This window comes from Chiloscyllium plagiosum, unplaced genomic scaffold, assembly GCF_037043375.1.
Source record: "Chiloscyllium plagiosum isolate Xiang-an unplaced genomic scaffold, Cpla_swu_hap1 HiC_scaffold_12, whole genome shotgun sequence".
In the NCBI taxonomy this organism is placed as follows: domain Eukaryota; kingdom Metazoa; phylum Chordata; class Chondrichthyes; order Orectolobiformes; family Hemiscylliidae; genus Chiloscyllium; species Chiloscyllium plagiosum.
Window position 1 is genome coordinate 45625359 of NW_028270150.1, and position 20957 is coordinate 45646315.

A 20957-nucleotide genomic window follows, 5' to 3' on the forward strand; every position below is an offset into this window, starting at 1 on the left:
CTCAGCAGTCATCCAGCTGGGATCTGACCAACTCAAGCATCACTTTCTCATTTTTACTTTCTAAATCACTTGAAATGAAGGCAAATGTACTTTAATAATTCTGAATTATTATATAAGAATAGGGCAATAGATTCTCGAATCAAATTACTCAGAATCTCAAATTTAATTCAGCAATTTCTAATTTTGTAGCAGATTAAGAAATTCAATCTATTATTTTCAGGCCTTCTCGCCATTTAATGTTGTGGCCTGGCATGGAAACTATACACCTTACAAATACAATCTGCAAGACTTCATGGTCATTAATTCTGTTTCATTTGATCACGCAGTGAGTATTTTTCTTCTTTTTTTGGTACATAAAATACAAGTAATATATCGATTAGATTAGATTAGATTAGATTAGATTACAGTGGGCCTTCGGCCCAACAAGTCCACCCCGACCCGCCGAAGCGAAACCCACCCATACCCCTACATTTACCCCTTACCTAACACTACGGGCAATTTAGCATGGCCAATTCACCTGACCCTGCACATCTTTGTGACTGTGGGAGGAAACCGGAGCACCCGGAGGAAACCCACGCAGACACGGGGAGAACGTGCAAACTCCACACAGTCAGTCGCCTGAGGCGGGAATTGAACCCGGGTCTCTGACGCTGTGAGGCAGTAGTGCTAACCACTGTGCCACCGTGCCGCCCACGGTTCTGTCTTCTTACCAATGCCCAGTATAACTGAAACATAACATCTCAATTTATGTCCAATTCCTCTCATAATAAAGGATAGCATGCCATTAGCCTCCTTGATTACTGTAGCTGCACACTAAGCTTTTGTGCCTCATACTCCAGGACACCTAAATCCCTCTCCACCTTGGAATTCTGCAGTTGTTCTCCATTTAATAAATACTCTGCTTTCATATGCTTATTGCCAAACTGAACAATTACACATCATTCCATATTATAATCCATCTGCCAGATTTTTGCTCACTCCCTCAATTTATCTCTATCTGTCTGCAACTTCCTTATGTCTTCTTCACAACATACTTTCCTACCTATCTTGGTGTCATCAGCGAATTTAGCTATCATATGCCTTCATTCCCCTCACCTAATACATTGATATAAATTGTGAAAAGTTGTGGCCTCAGCACAAACCCTTGTAGGACCCCACAAGGTAGGACTAATAAAATCAATGCATTTATTTCAATGCAAGGGGCCTAATGGGGAAGGCAGATGAACTCGGCATCGGGGTTAGGAACATGGGACTGGGATATCATAGCAATTACAGAAACATGGCTCAAGGATGGGCTGGAATGGCAGCCTAATGTTCCAGGATACAAATACTACAGGAAGGATAGAAAGGGAGGCAAGGTGAGGAGGGGGAGTAGCATTTTTGATAAGGGATAGCATTTACAGCTGTGCTGAGGGAGGATATTCCTGGAAATGCATCCAGTGAAGTTATTTGGGTGGAACTGAGAAATAAGAAAGGGATGATCACCTTATTGGGATTGTATTCTAGACCCCCTAATAGTCAGAGGGAAATTGATAATCAAACTTGTAAGGAGATCTCAGCTATCTGTAAGAATAATAGGGTGGTTACGGTAGGGGGTTTTAACTTTCCAAACATAGAGTGGGACTGCCATAGTGTTAAAGGTTTAGATGGAGAGGAATTTGTTAAGTGTGTACAAGACAATTTTCTGATTCAGTATGTGGATGTACCTACTCGGGAAGGTGCAAAGCTTGACCTACTCTTGGGAAATAAGGCAGGGCGGGTGACTGAGGTGTCAGTGGGGGAGCACTTTGGGGCCAGCGACCATAACTCTATTAGATTTAAAATAATGATGGAAAAGGATACACCAGATCTAAAATGAAGTTCTACATTTTTACAGTATTAGGCAAGAATGTTCAAAAGCTGATTGAGGGCAGATGTTCGCAGATAAAGGGACGGCTGGAAAATGGGAAGTCTTCAGAAATGAGACGAGAGTCCAGAGAAAGTATATTCCTGTTAGGATGAAAGGAAAGGCTGGTAGGTATAGGGAATGCTGGATGACGAAAGAAATTGAGGGTTTGGTTAAGAAAAAGAAGGAAGCATATGTAAGGTGTAGATAGGATAGATCGAGTGAATCCTTAGAAGAGTATAAAGGCAGTAGGAGTATACTCAAGAGGGAAATCAGGAGGGCAAAAGGGGGCCATGAGATAGCTTTGGAAAATAGAGTTAAGGAGAATCCAAAGGGTTTTACAAATACATTAAGGACAAAAGGATAACTAGGGAGAGAATAGGGTCCCTCAAAGTTCAGCAAGGTGGCCTTTGTGTGGAAATGCAGAAAATGGGAGAGATACTAAACGACTATTTTGCATCAGTATTTACTGTGGAAAAGGATATGAAAGGTATAGAAAGAAGGGAAATAGATAGTGACACCTTGCAAAATTTCCATATTACAGAGGAGGAAGTGCTGGATGTCTTGAAACGCATAAAGGTGAATAAATCCCCAGGACCTGATCAGATGTACCCGAGAACTCTGTGGGAAGCTAGGGAAGTGATTGCTGGCCTCTTGCTGAGATATTTGTATCATCGATACTCATAGGTGAGGTGCTGGAAGACTGGACGTTGGCTAACATAGTGCCACTGTTTAAGAAGGGTGGTAAGGACAAGCCAGGGAACTATAGACCTGTGAGCCTGACGTCAGTGGTGGGCAAGTTGTTGGAGGGAATTCTGAGGGACAGGATGTACATGTATTTGGAAAGGCAAGGACTGAAATCATGTCTCACAAACTTGATTGAGTTTTTTGAAGAAGTAACAAAGAGGTTTGACGAGGGCAGAGGGGTAGATGTGATCTATATGGACTTCAGTAAGGCGTTCGACAAGGTTCCCATGGGAGACTGGTTAGCAAGGTTAGGTATCATGGAATAAAGGGAGAACTAGCCATTTGGATACAGAACTGGCTCAAAGGTAGAAGACAGAGGCTGGTGGTGGAGGGTTGTTTTTCAGACTGGAGGCCTGTGACCAGTGGAGTGCCACAAGGATCGGTGCTGGGTCCACTATTTTTCATCATTTATATAAATGATTTTGATGCGAGCATAAGAGGTACAGTTAGTAAGTTTGCAGATGAAACCAAAATTGGAGGTGTAGTGGACAGCGAAGAGGGTTACCTCAGATTACAACAGAAAATGATCAGATGGGCCAATGGCCCATCTCAGATAAATGCGAGGTGCTGCATTTTGGGAAAACAAATCTTAGCAGGACTTACACACTTAATGGTAAGGTCCTAGGGAGTGTTGCTGAACAAAGAGACCTTGGAGTGCAGGTTCATAGCTCCTTGAAAGTGGAGTCGCAGGGATATAGGATAGTGAAGAAGGTGTTTGGTATGGCTTTCTTTTATTGGTCAGAGTGTTGAGTTACAGGAGTTGGGAGGTCATGTTGCAGCTGTACAGGACATCGGTTAGGCCACTGTTGGAATTTGCGTGCAATTCTGGTCTCCTTCCTATCGGAAAGATGTTGTGAAACTTGAAAAGGTTCAGAAACGATTTACAATGATGTTGCCAGGACTGGAAGATTTGAGCTATAGGGAGAGGCTGAACAGGCTGGGGCTGTTTTCCTTGGAGCGTCGGAGGCTGAGGGGTGACCTTATAGAGGTTTACAAAATTATGAGGGGCATGGATAGGATAAATAGACAGTCTTTTCCCTGGGGTCAGGGAGTCCAGAACTAGAGGGCATAGGTTTAGGGTAAGAGGGAAAAGATATAAAAGAGATGTAAGGGGCAACTTTTTAATATCGAGGGTGGTACGTGTATGGAACGAGCTGCCAGAGGAAGTGGTCGGGACTGGTACAATTGCAATACTTAAAAGGCATTTGGATGGGTATCTGAATAGGAAGGGTTTGGAGGGATATGGGCCGGGTGCTTGCAGGTGGGACTAGATTGGGTTGGGATATCTGGTCGGCATGGACGGGTTGGACCGAAGGGTCTGTTTCCATGCTGTACACATCTCTATGACTCTATGACATCATATCCTGCCAATCAGATAAAGGGCCATTTACATATACTCTATTTTCTGCTAGATGGACATTTTTCTATCCATTCTAATACATCACCCACTACACAATGAGCTATTATTTTCCACAAGAACCTTTGATACGATATCTATGGAAATTTTATAGCCTTCTGGAAATCCAAGTATGGTACATCTAGATTCTTCCCTCAATCCCCAGCACTTGTTTTTCATTCAAAGAATTTCAGTAAGTTGATTAAATATGATTTCCCTTTGATAAAATCATACTGATTTTTCCCAATTACCTTGAGTTTTTCTAACTATAATTACTTTATTGATCAATTCTAAGACCGTCCTCATTACAGACATCAAGCTAACGTTTCCAGTTTTCTGCCTTTCTCCTTTCCTAAATAGAGGACTTATATTTGTTGCTTTCCAATCCTATGGAACCTTTCTTGGATCTAGGAATTTTTGGAAAATTAACACCAATACATCTACTACATCATTAAGAACCTTTTTTAAAGATCCAAAACCCAGAGATTTGCCTGCCCCAAAAGTCCCAGCAGTTTGCCTAGTGCCACTTGCCTCATGATTGTAATTTCACTAAATGCCTCACTTCTTTCTGCCTTCTGATTTTAGTCGATTTTTTTGTATCTTCTGTAGTGAAGATAGAAACAAAATATTTAATTTCATCTGCCATTTCCTTATTATCTACTGGTAATGGCCCATTCTCATCTCTAGAGGACCAACATTCACTTTATTTACACTTTTTAAAATAATTATGCAAACACTTGCCATGCATTTTTACATTCCTATCTACCTTCCTCTCATACTTTAAATTCTTTCTGTTGAATAATGTTTTAATAATTCTCTGCCATTCTTTATATTCTGACTAATCAGCTGATCAATAGAAGAAACCAAATCTTGACAACCTTGTATGATGAGAAAGTGAGGTCTGCAGATGCTGGAGATCAGAGCTGAAAATGTGTTGCTGGAAAAGCGCAGCAGGTCAGGCAGCATCCAAGGAACAGACCTATTACCCTCACCTTGACCTCCCTCCACCTATCGCATTTCCAACGCCCCTCCCCCCCTACCTTTTATCTTAGCCTGCTGGACACACTTTCCTCATTCCTGAAGAAGGGCTTATGCCCGAAACGTCGATTCTCCTGTTCCTTGGATGCTGCCTGACCTGCTGCGCTTTTCCAGCAACACATTTTCAACTTTGTATGATGATTGTGATTTAGAACACCAGTGTAATGATAACCCTATGTGTCTTCAGGATCCTTCGATTTTCACAGTGTTAACTGCTAAATCAACTCGTCCAGGTGTGGCTATCGCAGACTTTGTGATCTTTCCACCACGCTGGGGAGTGGCTGATCATACATTCAGACCTCCATACTACCATCGTAAGATAAGAAAAATCCATTGTGTCTTTTCATAAACATAGTAATAGACTTATATAATATTAAAGAAGCCAAATACACCATGGCAATGAATTCTGTCTAGTCTTTGACATTGATTTGAAAAGATCTTGGACCGGTGATATAAAACATTAAAAAAAATTAATCCATATTAATCTCCAGCAGTGAGCTGGGAGGGATATTGTGACTTATATGTTTTTAAATTGGACCAATTATTTATGTTCCATCTTGCTTGTGCACATAGAAATATAGGACACTATAGGTTATTGCTTGTGTATGAATATGCAATTGTATTTCCTATAATGATGTCATAGCCATTTGTAGTATAACTTAATGCAGGGTCACAGGGACAGGGTAGGGGGATGGCTCCTGGTGGGATGGTGTGGACTCATTGGGCCACATGGCCTGCTTCCACACTGCAGGGATTCCAATAAGGCTCTGTGTGAAGAAAAGTCCTTTACCACTAGTGTGATGATGCAGGCTTATAAACTTTAAAACAGATGTCACTTCACCAGAATCATCCAATGTGCATTTCCCAAGTCTTCAACCATTGATTCTGAGTTTTACCAAGAGGGCAACAAACTAACAATGGAAAAGAGACTTAATAACACTGAGCTATTTCAGAACTGAGCCTTAGTTTTAAACTCCAATGTGTCTCTACTAAATAGGTTAAAAAACAAACAGAAAATGTAATCACTGGAAAAAGTAGGATCTGTAGTTTGCAAAATAAAGGGTTTTCACACTCCTTTTTTTCATCACCAGGCAACTGCATGAGTGAATTTATGGGGTTAATTAAAGGTCATTATGAGGCAAAAGAGGAAGGCTTTCTACCTGGTGGAGGTAGTCTGCACAGCATTATGACTCCACATGGGCCAGATGCAGAATGCTTTGAGAAAGCAAGCAAGGCAGACCTCAAACCAGAACGAGTGGCTGAAAAAACCATGGTAAGTCAAAAAGGATCGTCAAGACAATGAGGTGAACTTGCTATGCATGGAAACACATTTTCTTGATCATCAGCTACACATCCTGAGCAATGTCTTTACTCCTAAACACCGTGTTCTATTGGAATAGGAACTATTTGTTGATAAACTGGCAGATGAATAAAAAGAAAGTAGATGTTGTGGCTATAAATTACCTAAATATATATTATTGGGCAAGATAAAAATATGGTCACTGCCAGCAAATAACAAGCTTAAGAAAATGCTATTTGATATTCTTGTCTCAATATTTTGTCCTGCACACCTTTTGATCTCCACATCAAAATTAATATGGTCCATTAAAATTAGATGCAACAGGAAGAGCAGCCAGTAGGTGGAAGCCAGGAATGTTACCTGAAAGGACTGATTTAGTATGAAGTTAGCTTTATAAAGTACTTTTCACAATAAATTCCATAGCACGTTTTAGCCTCTGAAGTGATTTTGTGAAGTGTACTCACTGTTGTAATGTAGCAAAATGTGAAAGCCAATTCCTCCATGATCAAGTTCCAAAGGTAGCATTGAGGGAATGATCTGATAATCTTGTTTTTTGGTTATTTGGTTGAGGGGAAAATGCCAGCCATGCAGAGTTCACCTGATCTTCATCAAATTGTGCCATGGGTACTTTTGCATCACTTGTGAAGCAGACAGAACCACAGTTTGATGCTTCACCCAAGAGATGGGATCTTTGATAATGCAGTACTCACCCAGTAGTACACCGGAGGGAGAGCCCTGGCTATGTGTTCAAGTCTCTGGAATGAGACTTGAACCGACAAACGTCTGTCTCAGAGTTGACAGTACAACTACTAACCTAAGGAGCTGATACATAATTCACCAACATGACCAATTTTTAAAATTCAGAATAAATAATGCTCACCCAGAAATTGTATAAAAAACATTTTCACCACTGATAAGTTTGGGGGAGTAACTTATACACCTAACATCACCACATTTCAAAAGCTCAGCATGATCAGGTTAATTCATCCAAATTCAGTAATCATCTCTTATCTCAACTGAACAAACCATTCTCAAAGTGGTGTAAAACTAACTTAGATGAAGAAACAAAAGACACAAAATACTAGTGTAGAACTAAGAACTAAACTATTAAAAGCATAACTTTTCATCAAAAGGTTCATGAGTTACCAAGTGAGAAGGCTAAATGTAAAAAGGAAAAAGCATTACAAAAAAAGCCCTGTCCTCATGTTGCAATTGTAAGTGCCTTGCTGAAACTCAACTAAATAGAATTCTGCTAATGTACAGTAAGATTGAACATGGAAGCCATATAGAAATATTCATTCATATTCATACTGAACTGATTGCTCAGCACTTTTTTTACTTACTGTAATGAGTGAAGATACGAAGAACATCAAGGGACTAATCATGGAATGATATGTAGTAGCCATGTATTATCGGGCATGAATATGCTCAAATGTGCTCATCAATTCCTAATGCAGCCATTCAGGTTGTAGTGAAGGACTTATGAGGGCATGCATTTTGTTAATATTGGAGTGGGCTGTAAAAATCTGAATGATATTCTGGTCACAAAGCATGCTTCTGCGATAGGATTCCAGAGGAACTACAGCTACTGGGTGGCTCTTTCTCGATTACGAGGTCACCTTTCCTTGCTACTGTTATTGTTTTAAACAGTTCAAAGAGGGCAAATCCCCTGGGGAAAACAGATACAAAACGTGCAGCATGTTTTTGGGTAACTTTTAGCCCTTCACTAGATCCACATTCTGGCCCCCAACTCCTGTGGTGCTGCCAATGCAATATGTTGTGTGTGTCGGAATCACTCCTGAAATATTCATATCAGTGGACTTTGCATTAAAGGATTAGGTCAACTCTCTCGGGCACAGGAACAGCAAATACCCAAGGAGTGAAGATGATGACAAAGCAGGCATAGACAGATTTCTATCATTTCACTTTTTCTGTATTGTGACTATTGAAAATTTCCAAAGGATATGAACATCCCATTAGTTTGTCCAATTACCCAAAATAATATTTTACATAATAAACATCTGCAGAAAAATTACAATTCACTGATGGGTATTTATTGACAGGGGAAATGAAAAGTGTTATGTGATATCAATGCATTAATGTCAGAGATTGGTTCTGGAAGATTTGCAAAGTCTTTGGCATAATCTTATTCATTTAAAACAGCTTATGAAACCTATTTAGTCAAGGGTATTTGAAATCAAACACTCCAAATCACAAACTTCTCAACAAACATTAATAGGGTTAAATTAAAATAGATGAAAATAAATGTTTTCAAAGTGTGATCATGAGAACTAGCACTGTCATATAAGTATATGCAGCAACACCTCAAATTAGTTACAAATGCATGAGCAGTTTGTATTATCGACAAGTACTTCAGAACTGTAGACTACATCATAAGACATGATTGCGCAAGGCTCAGAGTGCTCCTGGACAACATGCATTGTCCAACTGAACACCATTGCCAAGTTTGTACAGACTGAGCAATGTGCTGATTCTGGAACATACTCATGTTATGCTACTTATCTCAGTTGGATTCAGTGTTCACTTCTTTCTATTCAAAATTGCATTACACTCCATTCGTTGTTAAGCTAATCCACTTACTATTTCATTTGACAGGCATTTATGTTTGAGTCTTCGTTTAACATGACTGTCACCAAATGGGGCCTGGAAACCTGCAATTGCCTGGACAAGAACTACTCAAAGTGTTGGCAGCCACTGAAAAATAATTTCAATCCCAACTGGAAGCCAAATGCCAAGTGAACATGGCATCCAAGATTCCTATAACAGGGTGAGATGGTCCAGGAAACCCAATCAATTCAGGTGTTAAAAGGGGAAAGATACTTTGAAAGAAAGAGTATTGAAAAGATATGGATGATGTAAGAAGTTGGGATTAAAGACACGAGTGTCACTAATAAAACAAAGTTCCTTTCATTGGCCTTCATATGTATACAACTGCAGGCTTTACCCTGCATTTCGTGTTACTACGTACAGATATAAATAAACCAAGTTTTCCAGAAAGACAGATCCTTCGAGTCAGCTGAAACATTGCATTAAGGTTTTGAAATTGCTGCCATAAACAAAGCATGCTCATGCTTTGAGGGCGTCTATGAATGAATATAAAATTTCAAAAGTTCATGAATTGATAGTTCTTCAGAATTGTAAGATGGAGGAACATTTAAAATTTGAGTTCATAATATAGAACATTCCAATGGAACGTTAAAAGATACCATGACACGATAGGTATAGGTAACAAGATATATTGTTTCTAATCTATCAGCGCACTGTCATATATGAGCAAGCTGAGAATGTTAGAACTGTTCACATTAGAGATCCATACCTGATAGCATTCTCTTCAAGGTGTAACCATCAAACATTGGAATTCCTAGCTGTCACAATTTGGTGGGTGCCAAGATGAACCTAGCGGTGTAGGTGCCTTTCCGAACATAGAAATGGCGATCTATCTCACATGCTGAGACTTTGGCAAGGTCATTAGCAGACTTCCCAGGAAGAAGCAATCTGGATTTTCAGGGCAATGATCCAAAACCAAAACTCAACATTTTTGACATATGTCACCTTTCTAGACCAGCAATTCTCAGGATATCTGACTAGCTTATTGATTTTGAATTAGGAACAGTTTAATTTGTGGTAAATTGTTCATATCTAATTTTGTAAAGCCAATCATCAGGTGCAGTTCAAAGAATCAAATTATCAAAGCTTGTTTCTATCACATTTACTGCACTACATCAATTAATTTTTAATACTTGTTCCAAGGTAATGTGTAGATTTCTACTTCCAATTGATGCTAATGAATTTATTTTTGTACTGTAATTTCAGATCAGACCTTTAACCATTGGGAAGAAAGCATGATATTTCCAAAAACACCAATTGGACAGATTTTTGGTCACTACCAAAACATGATGTTAATTTCTACTGAAGATAGATTGATGGCAGTAAAACATGCATAATTTCAATTGTCTAAATTACTGCATTTCAATCGTGGGTTTAATCATGTAAAAAAAAAATTAAGTTTACTGTTAAGGCTTATTGACCTGTTTATCTGAAAACAATAAAGAATTTGATGCTTCACAACATGATTAAAATTATGTTTATACCAACTTGCTAAACCTTTGGACATTCTACCCCATATGGAAAACTGGAATTTTTGCTTAACAAGAAACAACTCATCTTTGCTTTAAAAAAGTTCAATGATTTTCACAAGTAGGGTTTGAAAGTTTATTTGATTTGCAAATCACTGCTCGATCTCCTACCTTCCCCCTTACATTGTAAGTGCTTAATGTGTTGACACTTCCCAAATCTGTGAGCATTCTTCCTTTTAATTCCATGATATAATTTCTCCAACTATGCTTCATGCCAAAACACCAATATCAAAATTAAAAAAAACCTAAAAAGAATGAGAAAGATAAACCATCCTTTCTCATTCTTCTTACAGGAAATATTTAGTCTTTGATAGTTGATCACACTGTCTTTCTCCAATGCCATCCTCTTTGGTGGGATTGCAGTAATCCAGTTACATTCTCTTCTAATTGCAGCCAGACAAAATCAACAACATTTCTTCCCACTGCCCCACCATTAAATTATGGTATCCATAAGTACTGGTTCTTAACCATCTAATTTCTCATCCACTTGTCCCAAAGCAACATCAGTAAAGTGTCAATTCTCATACACGGATTCTGCATGACTCCAATGCCTCAATGATTAGACTGTTCTTATTCATCTGATACTCAATGCAGAATGATTTTTTTCCCCCCAGTATTTGAAAGAGAACCAAAAGTTATTAATTTTCCATTCCCCCCCAAAAAATTGTCCTTTTACTATAGACTCCTTTCCTCTCCTTAGCAATTGTAAAGGCTGAAATAGACAACTTACAATCATGTCATCTGACCCAAGATGAGCTTCCAACCATATATCCACACCATTGAGTTTGTAAAATTATGCAGCCCAGCTTATCAGCTGCTAATATGTATGCCATTTCTATCTCTATACACAGAGTCATAGAGATGTACAGCAAGGAATCAGACCCCAGTCCAACCTATCCATACCAACCAGATTTCCCAACCCAATCTAGTCCCACCTGCCAAATATCCCTCCAAACCCTTCCTATTCATATACCCATCCACATGCTTTTCAAATGCCGCAACTAGCCTCCACCACTTCCTCTGGCAGCTCATAACCATACAAATACCACCGTCTGCATGGAAAGTTGCCCCTTTAGTCTCTTTTATATCTTTCCCCTCTCACCCTAAACCTATGCCCTCTAGTTCTGGACTTCCCCACCCCAGGAAAAAGTCTTTGTCTATCTATCCTACCCATGCCCCTCATGATTTTATAAACCTCTAAGGTCACCCTCGGCCTCCGACACTCCAAGGAAAACAGCCCCAGCCTATTCAACCTCTCCCTGTAGCTCAAATCCTCCAACCCTGGGAACATCCTTGTAAATCTTTTCTGAACCCTACAATACACACAGAGCTCTCATTCTACTTTCCATAAATTTTGAAGTCATCCAAAATTCTGCTACCTCTGTCCTAACCTGCTCTAAGACCTGCTCATATTTTTATATGCTTGTTCTCAATCCTTTAGCTGTCAATGCCCTAACTCCAGAATTTCCTCTTGAAAGCTACTTTTCTAGTCCTTAAATCTGACCTCTTTATCCAAGATTTTGGTTATTTGGCATATCTCCTTATGTGACTCAGCGCCAAATTTGTTTGGTCACGATGGCAAAGCATGTTAAGATATTTGATGTTAAAAAGGCACAATGTAAATACAAGTAGTTGTTGAGATATTCAACATTCCACTTCAGCAAAATACCTTGAGCAGAGTAAAACCTAAAGAACCCTTCATGACCTGTTCCAGAACCAGACAGAAACAATGCAAGAAAATATAGCAGCACTCCCTTTCCTTATCCATATAGAGGGAAATTGCAAAGAAATATCAGAGAAACTAGAATTTAAATCATTTATTGAAGCACAAGGACATTTTACAATTTTTGCATCACATACTGTACATTTATTACTCATATCTGTTGTCACTGCTTTGAGCACTCATGATGTTAGACTAAATGGTCGCTCCATTCCCTCTTTAATAAGTTTTTCTTTCCGATCCTTGAAAGAAAACAGAATCCACAAATTAGGTAAGATTTCAAATGGAAATGAAACTGCATCAAAATGATTGTTCGCAGTTTAGATGAATTATATCAGACGTACAGCATGGAATCAGGCAATCTAGCCATAACTAACTTTTTCAGCAGATCCTTTATTAGTTATTTGTCCATCATCTTACATAGTTAGAAGGATTTCAACAATTATCTTGGAGGATGTAACAAACAAGGTGGATAAAGGTGAACTGGTAGTTGCAGTGCATTTGGATTTCCAAAAGGCAATTGATAAAATACCACATAAAAGGGTTCCTTCTGGGCACTGGACAGACCACTGCACAGAGTTCTGGTATCTATGCTTGTGGATGGATAAACTAGCTTGGAGACAATTCAGAGAAGGTTCACTCGTGATTTTGAAGAAGATTTGCAGCTCAGGTTGTGAATCAGGCTGTAAGTTTGCTCGCTGAGCTGGTAGATTTGTTCACCGACGTTTCGTCACCATGCTAGGTAGCATCATCAGTGAGCCTCCGATGAAGCGCTGGTGTTCTGTTCTGCTTGTTATTCATCTGCCTTGGTCTGTTGTGTTGGGGGATATCACTTCCGGTTCTGTTTGTGAGAGGTTGGTAAATGGGGTCCAAATCGATAGGTGTTAATGGAGTTCCAGTTTGAATGCCAGGCCTTCAGAATTCCCATGTGTGTCTTTGGACAAAGTGAGACACCAGTTTGACTGGGAAAATGTGCTAAACTGTGTTATCCAGCATTCAATTATTCAAACGACATACTCCTCACCCATGTCTTTCAGACAATCAAGTTTCCTCTGTACATCCATCCTGCGACAGGCTAAACCACTAAACCACTCCACTGCCTCGTGGCCGAACACTTCAACTCCCCCCTCCCACTCTGGCGTGGACATGCAGATCCTGGGCCTCCTCCATTGCCATGCCCTTACCACCTGGAGGAAGAACACCTCATCTTCCACCTTGGGACCCTCCAATCACATGGCATCAATGTGAATTTCACCAGTTTCCTCATTTCCCCTTCCCACCTTACTCGATTTCCAGCTCAGCACCGTCCTCATGACCTGTCCCTGTTCTTTTCCACTATCACCTTTACCCCACCTCCATCCGAGGAGAAAGTAAGGTCTGCAGATGCTGGAGATCAAAGTTGAAACTTTATTGCTGGAACAGCACAGCAGGTCAGGCAGCATCCAGGGAACAGGAGATTCGACGTTTCGGGCACAGGCCCACCTCCATCCACCTATTGCACTTAGCTACCTTCCCCTCAGCCCCACCCCCTCCCATTTATATTTCCACCCCATAGGCTCCCAGCCTCATTCCTGATGAAGGGCTTTTGCCCAAAACGTCAATTCTCCTGCTCCTCTAATGTTGCCTCTCCTGTTGTGCTTTTCCAGCACCACACTCTGATCTCCAGCATCTGCAGTACTCTTTCACCCAGGCTAAACAAAGACACACACAGGACTTCTTGGAGGCCTGGCATTCAAACCGGAACTCCATTAACAAACATATCGATTTGGACCCCATTTACCAACTTCTAAGAAACAGAAATAGTGATATTACCCACCACAACACACCAAGACACCTAAATAGCAAGCAGGACAGAACACCAACACTTCATCGGAGGCTCACTGATGATGTTATCGAGCATGGTGATGAAACTTCTGAGAACAAATCTACCAAAACGGAGAGCAAACTTACAACCTAAAGTTCACTAGGTTGGCTCCTGAGATGAAGCATTTGTCTTTCATGGAATAGATGAGCAGATCTAGTTCCATTCTTACCTAACTAATCACTGACAGAGAATCATCTGCAATGCTTCTCTTTCTGCACTCAATCCACTTACCTGATATCCAGCATTGGATGAGAAGATTGCTCCAAGAAAATAATGTTAAGACAGAAGTACTTGCTTCAATCTCTGCTCCAAACTCTGTTCACTAGTTACCAGCTCAATTCTGACCCTTGACAACAGTCTGAGGTCAAGTTCCTGATGAAGGGCTTTTGCTCGAAATGTCAATTTTCCAGCTCCTCTGATGCTGCCTGACCTGCTGTGCTTTTCCAGCACCACTCTGATCTAAACTGAGATCAAGTCAGTCTGCATTCAACTTTACTGTCATACTTGAGACCAAGATGAGCCTCTATGTTCATAGTTGCACCAAGGTTTATTTTCACCTTCATTACATGGTCTGATTTTACCTTGCCTCAACTCATCTGTTGAGAAAAAAATCATCATTCAAGCCTGTGTCAACTACAGACCTAACTATTCCTCCACTGCATGGCTTGGAAAGGGTGGACGCTAGGAAATTGTTTCCGTTAGGCGAGGAGACTAGGACCCGTGGACACAGCCTTAGAATTAGAGGGGGTAAATTCAGAACAGAAATACGGAGACATTTCTTCAGCCAGAGAGTGGTGGGCCTGTGGAATTCATTTTCGCAGAGTGAAGTGGCGGCTGGGACACTAAATGTCTTCAAGACAGAGATTGATAAATTCTTGATGTCACAATGAATTAAGGGCTACGGGGAGAATGCGGGTAAGTGGAGTTGAAATGCCCATCAGCCATGATTGAATGGCGGAATGGACTTGATGGGCCGAATGGCCTTACTTCCACTCCTATGTCTTATGGTCTTATAGTGCATTCCCATTGACTTCCTACATGATGCCCATAACGCAACCAAGTCTCATTCCACTATTGCTCCTTTGGTTATTGGCCTACATTTCTTCCCTGAAGAGATATTACTTAGACTAATGGATGGATTGCTTGAGAAGGGAAGGTCGGACAGGCTAGACTTGGATCTGCTACAGTTTAGAAGAAAATGAGGTGATTTTATTGAAAGTTTTAACATCCTGAGCAGTCTTAACAGGATCCATGTGGAATGGATGTTTCATCTTATGGATGAATCTAAAAGTAGGAGTCGCAATTTGAAAATAAGGGATCACCCATTTTAAGGCAGAGAAAATTTTTTAAAATTCTTACTCAAGGATTGTGGGTCTTGGAACTCTTCCTAAAAATGGAGTGAAAGAGCCTTTTAATATTTTTAAGGGAGAGGTACATAGATTCTTGATAAGCAAGAGAGTGAAAGATTATTGTGGGTAGAGGGAATATAAAATAAACAGATCAGCAAGGATTTTATTGAATGACAAGTAGGCACAAGGGCCAGAATGGCCAACTCCTGTTCCTAATTCATAGGCTTGTAAAAAAAATGTCAATTTCAAAATTCTCATCCTGATTTTCAAATTTCTTCTGCTCCATATTCCAATGAAATGTGTGCTCCTCTAAACCTAGTTTCTTGATATCTTTGATTTTAAATTACTCCACCACTGGTACATGCTTTCACTGACTTGGCCTTAAGTTTTGAAATATACCTCCAGCTCACTTTTCTCCTGTAAAAGGCCCAGTTTGGAAAAAGCTTTTGTTCATGATCCTCAGTATGTTCTTTTGTGATTTGTTGTTATTATTACTTTATTCATAATATATTCCTGTAAAGTGCCTTACTGTTTTATTATATTAAAGGCAAATGTTGCCAGTGATGCCAATCGCAAAGGATAACCACAGCCACCACCATTGCTGCTACTGAATGCAAAAGGTTTGAGAAGCATTGTTTTACTGAGAAGCTGAAAATGTGTTGCTGGAAAAGCGCAGCAGGTCAGGCAGCATCCAAGGAGCAGGAGAATCGACGTTTCGGGCATGATTCCTGAAGAAGGGCTCATGCCCGAAACGTCGATTCTCCTGCTCCTTGGATGCTGCCTGACCTGCTGCGCTTTTCCAGTAAAACATTTTCAGCTCTGATCTCCAGCATCTGCAGTCCTCACTTTCTCCTTTACTGAGAAGCTTCCTCCTCCTTTCATAGGCTAAGATAATGTTCTTCATGGGTCTGTATTTCTGAATCCTCCTGTGTCATATTACAATCTTCAAATGAAGTGTCTTTAAATTGGTGAGCTCTGTCCCCTGAAGATGCACCAACCTCACTGAGCCACATTGTTAAATATATGAAACCACAGCCCAACCCTCAGTTGCTGCTGCAGAGGTAGGCTACCTACAGGGCTCAAGGATTGCCCCTAATTCACAACACAATTTAACAAAAGAACATCGAAGAATATTGAGTCAAGTCTCCACAATAAAATACTAGCAGATGGAAGTAAAGTTCCAGTTCCTAACTGACAAAATTCTTGCCAGTTACGACTTACAAACCTGAAGTCACACATTCTTTACTTTTGCATCAAGTTTCATATAATTATTGCTTAATTTTACTTCATTCATTTATTCTCACTCTTCTTACCCTATCTGTTTTGAAGACGTAGTACAATACAAATAGAGGCACTACTCCACAGACAAATCCTAACAGTGACGTCTTCGGACTTGGACGAAAGTTGGGATAGATGTGGTTCAGATTGCGAGCATATGACCAACGAGTGAGGGCTGGGTCTTCCTGTAAAATCCAAATACATTGCATCAAATTATTTGTTAGAAAGGACTAGGAGCAAAGTTCGAACAAGTTAAAATATAAACGAGATTATGGTGAATTTTGAGCAATAAGTTATCAAAACATGTACATGAATTTCAAATAAAAGCATTCTCATTAAACACTGTAAAGCACTGATCAAATTAAACATCAATGCCAACAATGTTTATAGTCACCCTGAAGAACATAGCAAGGTGCAGAGTTACCACCGTATTCGTGCTCTAATTCAAAGTACATCATGTAGAGATGTGGTTTAATGAACGGGTAGGTGAGCTAAGGGAAGCTAAAATGTCACCGTGACCTCGTAGTCATTGTTAGCAGTTCTGCTAAGAAAGTAAGATCTTGAACATCTTGGAACATGTTGCTGCATCCCCATCATGTATAGTGTCACAATAAAAAGCATCTTAACAGTAATAAAGTCTAGGACCCAACAAACCTATATCAGAACCTAATTCCACTTAACACTACAATTTCTCACACTAATCAGGTTCACCACTTGTAAAAAGCGGAGCAGTTTCATGATCTGCTTACATTAAAATTTAGATTAAACTATTGAAATAAGTTTCATGCTGAATGAGGAAATTCTTAAACAGCTTCTCATTAGATTAATTAGATTCCCTACAGTGTGTAAAGAGGCCATTTGGCCCAACAAGTCCACAATGACCGTCCGAACAGTAACCCACCCAGACCCATTCCCCTACCCTATATTTATCCCTGACTAATGCACCTAACACTATGGACAATTTAGCATAGCCAATTCACCTAACCTGCACATCTTTGGACTGTGGGAGGAAACCAGAGCACCCGGAGGAAATGCACACAGACACTGGGACAACATGCAAACTCCACACAGACAGTTGCCCGAGGCAGGAACTGAACCAGGGTCCCTAGTGCTGTGAGGTAGCAGTGCTAACCACTGAGACACCGCGCCGCCCCAGTAAGAATTGTATTGTTGAGATCTGCAGTTACGTGTGAGTCAGACCAGGTAAGGATGGCAGATTCCTTCCCTAAAGAATGTTAGTGAACCAGATGGGTTTTTCTTGATAACTGGCAATGGATTTGTGGTCTTCATTAGATTTTTAACTGTAAATTTTTATTAAATTCAAATTCTACTATATGCCATGGCAGGGTTCTAATCTAGGTCCCCAAAACATTTCCTGGGTCTCTGGATTAACAGTCCATCCCTTAGGCCATCGCTTTCCCTTTATCAAGAGTTCACAGATGACAAAAAAAATTGATACCCTCATTATTTACCAGCCAAACAATGAGTGATCAGGTAGGTGTACAGAGCAGTGGCAAATGGAACTCAATCTGGAAAATAAAGAGGAATGCAACGGGGAAAGGCTAACAAGGCAGGCAAGTACATTATAAATGTTAGCACCCAGAAAGTACTAAACATGAGAGGGACCTTGGTGTGCATGTTCACAGATCTCTGTAGTTATGCTGGAACTGTAAAATAAAACACTGCTGGTTAGACCATAATTGCAGAATTGCATACAATTCTAATCACAACCTTACAAGAAGGATGTGACTACATTAAAGAGAATGCAGTCTAGATTAACAAACATGCTGCCTGGGCTGGAAGGTCTGAGGTTTAAGGAATTCTTAGATAGGCTGGGATTGTTTTCCGTAGAGCAATGAAGGTTGAAAGGGAACCTGATTATAAGGGTCAAAGCTGGATGGATAGGAAGGCACATTTTCCGTTGGTAGAGTAGTCAATAGCCAGAGAGCATAGATTCAAGATGAGGAAGGTTTACGAGAATTTTCACTAAAAGGATAGTTGGAACCTGGAACTCACTGCTTAAAAGGGTGGACTAGATTGTAAAGTATTGTGTGCAGTTTTGGGCTCCTTGTTTAAGGAAAGGTGATCTGGCTAAATATTTACCAGACTGATTCCTGGGAGGGCAGGACTGACATATGAGAACAGGCTAGATGAGGTAGGACTATTTTCACCAGAGTTTAGAAGAAAGAGGGGTGATCTTATAGAAACCCATAAAATCCTAACAGAACTAGACAGGGTAAACACAGGAAGGAGTTCAGGAAGCAGGGTAGGCCATTCAAGATTGAGCCAAGGTCAAATTTCATAACTTAAAGGGAATAGTGAGCCTGTAGACCTTTCTGCTACTAAAACGGTGGAGGCCAAAACATTGAATATTTTCAAGGAGCCTGATGTAGTTCTCAGGGATGGGAAGAGAGTGTGAACAGGGTACTGAGGTGGATGGAAAAAATGAGGACTGCAGATGCTGGAGATCAGAGCTGAAAATGTGTTGCTGGAAAAGCGCAGCAGGTCAAGTGGATGATCAACAATGATCACACTGGAATGGTGGAGCTGCCTCCAGGGGTCGAATGGCCGACCTCAGCTCTTATTTTCTATGCTATGAAACTCTCGAAACAGTTAAATATTTAGACATTCACAGCCCCCAGGGCGATGGGCCAAAAGCTTGAATTGACACAGATCAGATCTGACTGGTGTGCACACAATGGGCTGAATGCGCTGTAAACATCTAAATCAAACTCCCAAGCCTCCCACTGCCAACCCTGCATTACCATTACCTTCACCTTCTCCCTCCCACTCTAACCGTCCTCCCTCACTCACTATCAGCTCAGTCCGATGCGGGTCATTGAGCTGCCTCAGATACTGCAGCTTGAGGCGGGCCCGGATGGCGAGTCTTTCCTCCTGGGCCCGGCGCTCCTCGGGACTCAGCTCCAGGTACTCGCGGGGATCAAGAGTTTGAGGCCGGGAGGCAAGGGGCGCCTCTTTATAGTCCGCCATGGCTTCAACAAAACCTTTATTGACACCACCAAAACGGTCAGGTGTCCTTCAAATATAACTTTATTGACAGCTCGGTGCAGACACTGAGCATGCGCATTGCCTGCAACATCCCTACCCGCAGCGACCCCCAGGGGCCGGAGGTGAAATTGGAGAGAGAGAGAGAGAGAGAAAGAGAGAGCAGAGTCTTTAACATGGCAATGAAAGATACATAGGGTTTGGGGAGGATAATGGAAAGGTATTTAGAGGCTTTGTTAAAGACACAAAGGTGCCGTGTCAATGCTTATCTACTTGTCCCTGAAATTCACCAATTACATTTAGGACAACAAAAAAAGAAACATAACCAGATAGCTGTAGAATTTGCATGGTAACAAAAAAAGAAATGCTATGAAATCAGTGGTTTCAGTCACTAAAGTTTGAGGAAAAACTTTGAGTGAAATCGCAAGTATGGAAGAATTTCAAAATAGTATTACTTTAACACTCAAGACTCATTCAGATAAATGTCAAGAACCAAACATCCAAGAATTGGCAGTTTAGGCAGTTACTATGATACTTCACACATACAGTTTCATGTAGGGAAATAGATATATTGGAATCAATAAGAAACATGGCATAGAAAATCTGAGGATGGAAGAAGTATTAGTTTTAGGTACAGAAGAACAAAAAGCCTAGAACCTAATAATTATATAAAGAATATAATATGCTTCCATTGTAATTAGTGAACATATTAAAGCAGATTGCTGCATGTTAAATTGGATGATTTATTAGGGAATCCACAGAAAATGTGGAAAATAAATGAATTTGAAAGCTAAATCAGTAGCACATAGTGTGGTTCCCTCAGGATCTAAAGCAAAGGAGAGACCACTCAGGACAGCCAGGAAAATTCATCCACAATTATTGCTAAAGAGAGTCAAATCCCTGCAGGTTCTGAATATTTTATATCAAAAGAAGAGGTATTTCCTTAATCTTTTAATCAATAAGACAAGCTTTAAAAAGATACAGGTCGTTGGTGCAAGTCCGATGCTGATAAGATTTGTGTTCCAGAGGTAGTTATGAAGGAAAAAATAATAATTGTAGCTTACAAACCAGACTCATTACATAGAGTTAGGCAAAAGACTGACTTTGTAAGTGAAGTTCTATCAATAAAATATAGACAAAACTGATTTCATCTTCGATAATGACCTGACTGGTTCAAAAAGAGTGGCCTCATCAAGTGTGCTGTACCAGTGGAAGTG

At 40.4% G+C, this 20957-nt stretch overlaps 2 protein-coding genes across 2 annotated transcripts in view; one reads left to right on the plus strand and one right to left on the minus strand.

Moving 5' to 3' along the window:
* Positions 1-10476, plus strand: part of hgd (homogentisate 1,2-dioxygenase) — a 38441-nt gene extending 27965 nt beyond the window's left edge. The window contains exons 11-15 of the mRNA XM_043700982.2: positions 221-325; positions 5254-5380; positions 6158-6339; positions 8983-9154; positions 10201-10476. Of these exons, the coding sequence (XP_043556917.2) occupies positions 221-325; positions 5254-5380; positions 6158-6339; positions 8983-9126 (558 nt within the window). The 3' untranslated portion in view covers positions 9127-9154; positions 10201-10476. The remainder of the gene's footprint in view (positions 1-220; positions 326-5253; positions 5381-6157; positions 6340-8982; positions 9155-10200) is intronic.
* Positions 10477-12325: 1849 nt separating this feature from the next.
* Positions 12326-19757, minus strand: ndufb4 (NADH:ubiquinone oxidoreductase subunit B4). Its single transcript, XM_043700981.2, has 3 exons — positions 19549-19757; positions 16770-16919; positions 12326-12485 (listed from the first exon to the last, which is right to left on the minus strand). Exons 1-3 carry the CDS (start codon positions 19723-19725, stop codon positions 12426-12428), a joined length of 387 nt encoding a protein of 128 aa, XP_043556916.1. The 5' UTR covers positions 19726-19757; the 3' UTR covers positions 12326-12425.
* Between the last annotated feature and the right edge of the window lie 1200 nt (positions 19758-20957).